General features: G+C 28.9%; 3 protein-coding genes across 21 annotated transcripts in view; 1 reads left to right on the top strand and 2 right to left on the bottom strand.

Annotated features, from left to right (window-relative positions):
- The first annotated feature begins 21 nt into the window (after positions 1-21).
- On the top strand, positions 22-2,037 carry LOC106115786 (thioredoxin domain-containing protein). Its single transcript, XM_013309320.1, has 6 exons — positions 22-278; positions 438-623; positions 746-884; positions 1,166-1,327; positions 1,569-1,694; positions 1,805-2,037. The coding sequence occupies exons 1-6, from the start codon at positions 152-154 to the stop codon at positions 2,001-2,003; spliced, it is 939 nt and encodes a 312-aa protein (XP_013164774.1). The 5' UTR covers positions 22-151; the 3' UTR covers positions 2,004-2,037.
- Positions 2,038-2,131: 94 nt separating this feature from the next.
- LOC106115785 (ELMO domain-containing protein 2) lies at positions 2,132-4,101 on the bottom strand. Its single transcript, XM_013309318.1, has 2 exons — positions 3,451-4,101; positions 2,132-3,378 (listed from the first exon to the last, which is right to left on the bottom strand). Exons 1-2 carry the CDS (start codon positions 3,967-3,969, stop codon positions 2,956-2,958), a joined length of 942 nt encoding a protein of 313 aa, XP_013164772.1. The 5' UTR covers positions 3,970-4,101; the 3' UTR covers positions 2,132-2,955.
- A 4,456-nt stretch (positions 4,102-8,557) lies between these two features.
- The window catches only part of pHCl-1 (pH-sensitive chloride channel 1), a 38,432-nt gene continuing 36,807 nt past the window's right edge, over positions 8,558-10,182 (bottom strand). For 14 of the 19 annotated variants that reach the window (XM_013309631.1, XM_013309633.1, XM_013309636.1 and 11 more), the window contains one exon: positions 8,559-10,167. In XM_013309631.1, the coding sequence (XP_013165085.1) occupies positions 10,021-10,167 (147 nt within the window). In that variant the 3' untranslated portion in view covers positions 8,559-10,020. Of the gene's footprint in view, positions 10,168-10,182 lie in introns of all 19 variants that reach the window. The other 5 variants (XM_013309649.1, XM_013309651.1, XM_013309653.1 and 2 more) reach the window with 3 other exon arrangements.

The following is a 10,182-nucleotide window of genomic DNA, read 5'->3' as shown; positions in this document are numbered from 1 at the left end:
TCTGTCATCATCACCTTACGAGATAATTTGGTTTACAGTTATACATTTATATTCACACTTTATTTCTTTACCTTTATCATGTTTAGATTTAGTACTAAGTTTTAAAGTATTTGGTTTTAAGAGCTTTGAGTACAATACGTAGGAATACAATATGGGATTAACATTTTTAATCGTTCTACTTATGTGTACTTGGTCTGTTAACGCCGATTTACAGAATGTAAGCGATGAAGAGTTATTGTCTTTAATTAAAGAAAAAGAGAAGCTCATTGTTTTATTTTGTAAGTACCTAAAACTTTATTTTCTATCAATTTTAACAAAAATATTAACAAAGAACCACTGAGGTGAGGTTAGGTTAATCTTTTACGACTTAAAACTTAAAAATAAAATCAACTCGAACATACATGTCTTAATCTACATTCCTACTTTTTTTGTTTCAGCAAAAACAAATTGTCCTCTATGTGATAAGTTTGATCAACAGTTAGATAGTTTAAATGTAGACTTTAAAAAACACCTTGATGCTTTGACAGTGAAAACAGAAAATAGTCACTTGGTTCGTTTGTATAGTCCTAGTAAAGAACCCGCTGTGGTATTCTTTAGACATGGTGTTCCTTTGTTATACAGTGGTATGTAGTTGCTTATTTTAAATGAAAATAACTTTGAAACATATATATATATGAAAATTAAAGTTATTTATGTAGGAAATATTTAAATGTTCTGCTGTTTCTTATATAATATATAATTACAGGAGAACCAGATGAAAATGAAATATATGGGTTCTTTGATAAGAATCAGTCTCCCGCTGTCAAAGAGCTTACTGATAAAATATTTGAGCACATGACTCAGGCAGCTACTGGAGCAACTACTGGAGATTGGTTTGTCATGTTGTAAGTCATATTTAACTTTTATTTTTTGAAATTATTGTCCTTATTGATAAACATCTACAACACCATATAACTAATACAGATATTCCAAAAAAAAAACTCCTTAAAATAAGCTCCTTTTGTAATAAAATTTTATTATTTTCAGTGAACCTGCTGCTACATTTCTACTTCAATTTGTAAACCCTATTACCGTTCCCACCCCGACTTGGGTTTTTATAGTTCCTATGGTGTCCATATAACAGTAAGGTTCACTAAAATCTATTCTCTTTACATCTTTGTTTCAGCTATGGTGCTTCATGTGTGGAATGTCAGAGGTTGCATGCTGTATGGGAGAGTGTGGGTGCTACTTTACGCAACCGCATAAATGTAGCTCGCATAGATGCTAGCTTTCCTGGTGTTAATACTGCAAAACGGTTTAAAATCTCTAAGTTGCCATCATTCTTATTGTAAGTTTCATTTTGAATGTACATGACTCCATATAATTTGCAATAGTTGTTTAAATTGTTATTGTTCATTTTTTTTTTCACATGCATATCTTATTTTGCATTTATTTGCATTACAATCACTTGAAACTTTGAGAAATTATTTTTGTATTATAAAGTAAATATTGATGTTAATTAATGTTTAAAACCCAACCAATTGGAAGACATTTCTTTTTTAAGTAATGTTTGATTATTCTTAATCCAGATTCCGATTAGGAAAAGTCTACAGATATGATTTACCAAAGAATGATGTTAAATCATTTGTATCATTTGCACAAGATTGGTACAAAAATGCTAAAGCTGAAGTTGTGCCCCTTCTTGCATCACCTTTGTAAGTATAGAAATTAAATTTTTAATCATGATTTACTTCAAAATTCACAGTTTTCTGCATTTTTTTGTGATATAAGTAAGAGATATCTATAATAATAATCTTTGTTTCAGTGATGAAGTTGTGGACTGGTCAGTTGATATGTTGAAATTCAGCATTGCTTATGGATTGGATATATTAATAAAATATCCATGGATTTGGCAAATTGGATTAGCAGGATTTGGCTTGGTTGCTATTACGGCATTGATAGCCCTTGTAAAGGCCAGAAAACCAAAAACAAAAGGTGTTAAAAAAGACAAAAAGAGTAAATAAATGCTCTATGCAATTTTTTGCTGCATGATTCCTATTGATCTCTTTTATTTTTTTAAACAATAGGAAACAATAATTAGCAAACATTCCTTATAATTTGTATCTGAGATCCGTCCTAGCTTTTTAATTATTTTTTGTCACTGGTGCTTTCATTTGAGGATATGTATTTTGTAATTTTATATATAATATATTTTTAAAATAAAATATGTATGATATTTTCTTGTTTTGCTGCTTTTGAAATTTTTATTAATTTTAATAAGTGTTTACTGCTACAGTGTGGGTCTAAGATTATGAGTTAATACTTCTAATACAATATCTGATATTGAAAAGCACAAAATCACTGGACAATGTTCTAACAATTTTTTAATCATTCTTAGTATTTCTCACATAGCTTGACCTGTTAAGATGCGTATTAGTTAGAATTTGAATCAATTTAGGAAGGAACATTTTGGGTTATGTTGCAGGGATGTTGTTTTTTCTTGATGTAAAATAAAAATTATATTGTTTAAAGTGTATATTTCAAAAAACATTGTGCATTCTCATAAGCAGTAAATTATTGCAAATATTTATTATATTGTGCTAAAAATATATCTACAATATACTCAGTTATTGCTCAGATCACATAAAGTTAATATAAAACAACTGAAACAAATTTAAATTGAAGTGGGAACTTATTTATTTTATAATAGTAAAAATCCTTTCTAAAAAAAAATAAAGCTATGAAATGTTCAAGACATATAAGCTTCACACATAGACATTTTATATAAGTACTTTTAGTTTTACAGTGTTGTATGTATTCCCTAATACAAAGAAAAAAGTAGCATGTTTTAGCACATATCACTCAAAAAAGTGCTTGTCCAGACATGTGTAAGGATAATTTTACCTTGTACTTAGTGTCAAATGTAAATTTCACTAAAATTTAACATGCAAATAATAAATAAGACTAGAAAAATAATTATATAGTGTCAACTTCTACTTTTATTCTAAAAACTGAGGCAGGATCAGCTAGTTCACTGCGAACTGCATTTTCAAATTTTCTAAAAATCATTGAAAACTCCATAATATTTTCTGGTTTAGATTCGATCCACATTTTATCAAACTCATAAAATAAATAGCAATAAAACCTGTGAAATAAATCTATGTTAGGTAAACATCGCTTAGCATTAAACATGTAAGTCTTGGCAGATCCATCTTTTAAGAGATAGTAAGCCATTGATGTTATATTAATACCAACAATTGCAAAAGTGTAACCATATGTAGGGTGGAGTGAATGACTTAGCACATGACTTGATATTTCAGGATACTCTGTAGCAAAAAATAGAAGATTTTCAAGTCCTAACATTCCCATACCACGAAAATCAGTCTTGGGATCATCACCCTAAAAAAGACAAACATGGTCATTACCTGCTGTAGAGTATACCACAGTTATAACATAAATAAATGTAGTTACCTGAAATCCTATGTGCTGCCATTGCTTAGTTACTCTACTTTCTAGTGGTGTATCAGGCACTAAACGAGACCACAAATTCAACAGCTTTTCTTCATGCAATTCATTGTTACTATCAAACTGCAATGTTCGAAGATCCTCCACATCATTTAGTAGACTTCTGTAACTCCAAATTTGTTCTAAACATCGTCTAAAGGAGTAAACAAAGGATGTATGAAGCTTTGGGTTTATTTTTTTAACTCTCAGTATTATTGATATAGATGGGTCTAAAATATCTCGAAAGTTAGCTGGAACGAACGTCTTCTCTAAAACTGTGGAATCCAAATAGGAAACTACTTCTTTCACATTTTGTGTTCTTGATAGCATTAAAGACTTTTCAATATTGCACGTTCTTGCAGCTCCAGATTTATCTCCATAACAAATTCTTTGTAATTCACACAAACGCGTTGTTTTACGAAAAAACCATTTGATGAAAGGTCTCAGGTACCATTCTAATATAGACCACAGATTTAAAAATATCATTTCTATAGCCACTATATAACATGCCTTTGTCAATAATAAAGGAAAAATCCGTTGCAAATAATAATAAACCAAAAAGAATCTAATTCTTTTGAAAAATGCAATTTGAAATATATTGGATAAATCAAATGTCAAACCAACGTCAAGCTATGGAATCAAGTTAGTCAAAATGACAAAATTATTTTTTAAAATTTGGAGGCATGGGTACAAAACCTTTAAGCCAAATGACAATGGCATAAATGATCATAAGACATACATGACTGTAGGTCATACTCCAGAACATACAAGGGATATTTCTAAATACGGTCTTACTAAAACGTTCTTGGGCTAAATACTGCTTTTCAATATCGTGAGATAAGATAAAAAATAAACAAGGTCTCCGATTTATCCAATTATATCAAAACTGTAGTAATTAAAGAATATATAAAATACCTACCTTAAAGCATTATCTTCTTTCGGTAACGCTGGGATATACCAAAGAAATTCGGTGTTGGCGTTTTGACCACAATAGCAATATTTCCTTTGTTGTTAGAGGACACTGTGTGGCATCATTCGTAATTTGTAATAAAAAAACATACGGACGAATTGAGAACTTCCTCCTTTTTGAAGTCGGTTAAAAATAGTATAAAAGACAAATGAGGGCAGGGGGGTAATTATATATTTTTGTACAATCATATTTTTTATATTTATAATTTATTGCATAGAACTCTAAATATCTGCCGAAAATATTTTTTTACAAATCGTATAAACTGTAAAGCATTGCAAGCTTCTCAGCCGTAGTGCTTTGGAAAAATAATTACCGTACCTTTAAACATTTCATTACAAATACATAATTTGCCAATTGAGGGTTAATAATAGACACATATCATATGGTTAAAATTTGTGTATTATTTGAAAATTGTAATTAATAAATTTTACAATAAAAATATTTACAATGCCGTAATACAAACGTTGGATCGCATAACCTATTAATTTTATTTACAGTCGCGACGCGTGCCAATAAAAATAAAAACAGAACATACTAATTTTAAATATATTCACATTGCACCCAATTTCTTTTTGCCACTCGAAAGTAAATTGCTTAGGCATATTAATGTGGTTTATTTTAACAAAACTGTTTTCCGCAATACTTAAATATATTGAAATTTTATGCAATGTTATGTTTTACGTAATAACCAAAACATAACGTATCTTTACCTATCGCAAGCTCTACTTGTCGCATATTTCCTTAGCTCAATTATCATTTATAATAATACATTGCTTTTATAATATTTATATAAAAAAATATATAGACTAGTCTTCAACATACTAGGGTAACCACACTCGATTTTGATGTTATATGAAAAGCTGATAGAAATAGCGATAATCTGTTGCAATAAATGAAAAAAAATTGTACATTGGACTATTCCTAGTGATGTGACGATAAAATAATTTAGCTACAAAAAAAGATAGAAAATCAATTATTAAATCTTAAAGTTTAAGCAAACAAATGTATTGATTCTGAGGATTTTATTGCGTGTATACTATCTCACTAATGTCTTTTCAAATTTTATCTAAACAATGCTTAATGTACTTATGTTTACTTATGCTATAAATAATAGTATCGCTCACTGAACCATTTCATTCTGTAGAACACGCTAGAATTGTACTACTCGTGCACAATAACATGAGATGTAGTACCAAAAAAGAGAGCATAGGCGAGTGCGTCATAAACCACGCGTGGTCATATACAGCTTGTAAATAGTTTCAAGCCATTTTTACTTTTACAAAATTTAATTAAGTTTTTTTTTGCTATGTTAACGAAATTTTTGCCGAGTCAAAATTCGAAGTATGCGTATTTATAGGGTTAAGATTTCAAATAATACTGTTTTATCGGACTTAAATACAGATCCGAAGGGAATGTTATTAATCAAAAAAATTGCAATGACCGACATAAAATCTTGTTTAGTATGATTTTTTGAATGTATTTTTCTAAATAACCAAGCGCTCAATTGAAAAACGTTATATTCATTGAAACCATAGGAAACATGCGTGATTGTATCCGCTTATGACATAAAGGCTTATGACATAACATTATATCTAAATTCTAAGATAGGTAAAAGTAAAGGAAAATTGTCGTGACTTAAACAAATCCATTTTTTACAATTCAGTGAGATCTAGTTTAAATAACTTTTGTATTTTTAACAGCCTCACTCAATTACTTAGTCAGTTAAGTAGTAGCTTAGTGTAGATTTCTCCTTGATACTTAATCTACCCTACGGGACTCTGTTAGGGATCTCTTAACTTGTCTGTGTGAGGCAGTCAATCTGAATTATGAATCGGTAGAGAATTACTCTTGTACCTACTAATTTGAAACATACGCGAAGACGTTTACTAAAGTCTTTGGAGGCGTTAAAGCTTTATGATTTTATTTTCGTTTGCTGCTTTTATTAAACTTTTAAGCCTTACTCTGGAATTAAAACAATCTACTATAACTTTAAGAAAAATTCAATTATAAATATTACATACTAAGGGACGGACAGCCAAACAAATTTGATACAAAAATTACGTTTTGTGTCCCTCGCCTAAATAATCTCTCAAGTGTTCTGAATTATACAATAATTAAATTGTCTAATAACAAAAAGTAACAATATCAAGTTAATTTAAAGTTTTATCTTATCGTTTTAATTACGCGAGTTAAAATAATTACGTAAATTCCTACATTCTTATAATATGAACACTATATAAAAATTTTAAGGCAATTTTTAAGATTAAAACAATTATTCAAATTAGCTTATGAATTGTGAGTAATATTTATATATTTTTAACACAAGTGAATAACATTTAGACCATATCATGTCTATTTACGTGACCAATTCAATGATCGTTGCCTTTGATATTTGCAAAAACGGAATTACACATTATAAACATAATGCCCGGTTTACAATATTCCAGTACAGTAATCAACAATACTCTGAAAATTAACTGGCATAACATAAACATTAACTGACGCTAGTGACTCAAAAAGAACATGACAGGCCAGCGCTGCTGTCGTACTGTACAGTCAGCTGCATAAATATGTTTACATTTATTGAACTTCAAAATCTAGTATACGCCTTCGGTTTCAAAAATATGTATACACGCATCAGTCCGTATGTTTTCGACGATGATTACACGTAATTGACGAATTTATGCATAAGTATTTTTTCTACCAAAGACCTATAAAAGTTTCTAAAGTTTAATGATTATCTACATATTTATGCAGCTGACTGTACTAGCTTACTGTAAACTAGACGTAAGGTTTTAAAAGATTAGCAAAATAACCTGTTGATAACATTCAAAATCTTATTATCACAATTACATATACATATAAATTTTGCTATATTTATGTCGTTAAGGAGGTATTTATTATGTATTTATGTATATTTTAACTACAATAACAATTTAATATAGAACTTAATTATATTTAAGAAAAGTTCAACGTAGTCATATATTAGCAATAATTTTGTTATTTATTTCTTATAAAGCGAATGATATGTTTATAATCTTACTCTCGAATACATAGATAATATATAAAACAACATCGATTAAAGTATATTATCACTTTTTTAACATAAGGGAATGATTTCTATTCTAAAAAGTAACAACATGATAAACTTTAAAATAGATTCTGAACATAGCTCGTTAAAACATAAAGTAATAAATAATTTTTAATGTTTGGCGCTGCGCTGGAGCTTAGCTCGACTAGACAATACATTTTAATAATAAAAAAACAATTGTATATTAGTTTTAAATTATTCAATGACTTTATGTGATGATTTGTTTTACCATTGTACTTAGCATTAATACATGCAGTTTCTTTGTACTATTACACTTTTAGAATATAATTTCTGTTACATTTGATAGTCAAAGTTCTCTTTTTTTCTATGCAAATGTGTTTTTTTTTTTTACTTTATAATTTTACAGACATTCTTCGTACAAAAAGCTAAGCATATATATTACTTATCATTATATTTTAAAGCGGTATATTAGATACGTACACATAAATCACTTAACAAAAGTACATAATAAAATCATTGGTACATACATATACGATACATAACGTATTTTATGTTAGAAGCACAGCCAAGACGTGTTTTATTCTTATAATACTATTAATTATACATTTATTATTATTAAATATAAAATTTACTTTCCGAAACAGTTGACACTTTGGTCCGCGTATAAGCAAAAGGCATAAGTCGATGGTGTTCTGTGGATTATAATTACATGAAGATATACATATTTCGATATATAGTTATATCACGATAATGGCAATATGAACTGTATTACCATATAGAGATACTACCTTGGTACAACAAACACTTAACACATTTCATCACAATGCCTTTTTAGGCTAAATACTTTCATTGGTGTTAACCCAAAAAAAATTACGATACATGTTCTAAAACTGGTATCATGTAAAATACTCTTAGCGGCAATTCCAAATGCTTTGAACACTATATTTTATTTGATAATACATATAAAATTATGCCTTTTTCATAAATTTAAGTCACGGGATATCTTATAAAAATCATTGCAATGCACAAAAAAAAATTAACACTTGAACGGTAAAACCGAGATAGTTTTTTTTTTTAAAGTTTGGGACAAAAAAAGATAAAGCCTTTTGATATTCTGGATAACTAAAGTTTAGTCATAATATAAAGCTAAATTAAAACTGATTTTAATAACAATATACACGTCTTTGCTGGTCATAATATGTTATAAGCCCTAGAAAACAATCTGTATTATTTCCATTGATTATTAATTCTCGTTTCTTTTTTATTAAATAATAATATTATAGTTATAATTTCATAAACCGTAACAGACCCATCGTTATTTCATATGAATTAATCAATAAAAATTGGTTTTACTTACTTTCAAAAGAATTATTATTCGCAATACTAAGTGAAATACTACCGAATTATAATTTAAGCCAAAAAAATGTATATTTGAAAGGCCCTTACAATCTACAATACCTAAAATTATATATCAGGACATTAGGTATGTGTTGGCAGTTACATTGGTTTCTCATCCACACTTTAATATAATAGTGTACCATATACGATATTTTTCTCTGAATACTCAACTCTTATAAATTGTTATTGAAGTTTGCTTGATATGACCTTTGGATTACATTGTCAAAATTATTTTTGAACTATTACAAACAATGGATTGTAGATATTTCTGATTTAAATAAAAGAACGGGAACAACACATTAAGTGGATGGCATTCTTAACATCTCAGTGTGTCTGTATGTATGTTGATTTTATACATATATATTTTGAGCTTTATAAACTACATCTAATTGAATACATTCTGTAATATAGCTTCACTTCTATGAAACAACTTTTAAATAATACACGAAATGATCACAACGAACGTGATTTTAAATCGAATGAAAACTACATCTAAAGTGATTTGTCTATGGCATATAAAATTTATAACGTAATATTTCTACCCTTATTCTATAATCTATGAGCATAAGAGATTTTTCATAAAAATTGGACTGTTTTAAGATTTGAAATAGATATATTTTTAAATGTTATTTACGATGTCGGTTTCATCGCGTTCCGACCTTAATGTTCTATCCTTGTCTAATTCATCACAATGTAATTGAGAATACATTACTATTTGTCTTTGATCCCTCTTTAGTCTATCTTAAATCATATTCCCATAGCGTTATCGTTTTCTTTAACTTCCATCGATAAAAACATTTAAAACCTATTTCAAAACTCGTAGAAAAATCTCAGGCATCATCATATCAACACAAGCTGCAACTTTAGTCTTTTGCACTAAATTATTTCCACTTAAATCTATATTATTAACTTAAATATTATATCTTAAACGAGTTCAATCACAATTTCTTATTTAATATTGAAATTCATCAAAAATATCTGGTTAGGTATCGCGTGTGGTTTAGCTTCTCTTCGTACTTACGTAGCCGTGACGAAAGTAAGGAATACAAAATATGTAGATACTATAAATTGTCCACTTTATAAAAGCAAGTTGCAGCGGGTAGCGGAAGAGGAGGCATTAAGAGAAGGCTTTGTAGTGAATGAAGAAGAAGATAAGAAAGACCGCGTAGGCAGTTGGGAAGGTGATACGAGCTATCACGTCGATGGTCTTCGCCACGCGGATCGGATGCGGTGGCTCTTTTTTGCGGACCTGGACGAAACATGGCTGAAAGAGATTAAT

The sequence above is a fragment of the Papilio xuthus genome, unplaced genomic scaffold, assembly GCF_000836235.2.
Source record: "Papilio xuthus unplaced genomic scaffold, Pxut_1.1 DF827777.1, whole genome shotgun sequence".
In the NCBI taxonomy this organism is placed as follows: Eukaryota; Metazoa; Arthropoda; class Insecta; order Lepidoptera; family Papilionidae; genus Papilio; species Papilio xuthus.
Note: the sequence above shows the minus strand (reverse complement) of the source record. Positions and strands in the feature narration are given on the sequence as shown.

Coding starts and splice junctions, on each gene's coding strand:
- LOC106115786 (XM_013309320.1), top strand. CDS start 152: ATGGGATTAACATTTTTAATCGTTCTACTTATGTGTACTTGGTCTGTT. Junction 885..1,165: donor GGAGATTGGTTTGTCATGTT/GTAAGTCATATT, acceptor TCTTTGTTTCAG/CTATGGTGCTTCATGTGTGG. Junction 1,695..1,804: donor CCCCTTCTTGCATCACCTTT/GTAAGTATAGAA, acceptor TCTTTGTTTCAG/TGATGAAGTTGTGGACTGGT.
- LOC106115785 (XM_013309318.1), bottom strand. CDS start 3,969: ATGATATTTTTAAATCTGTGGTCTATATTAGAATGGTACCTGAGACCT. Junction 3,379..3,450: donor GGCAGCACATAGGATTTCAG/GTAACTACATTT, acceptor TGTCTTTTTTAG/GGTGATGATCCCAAGACTGA.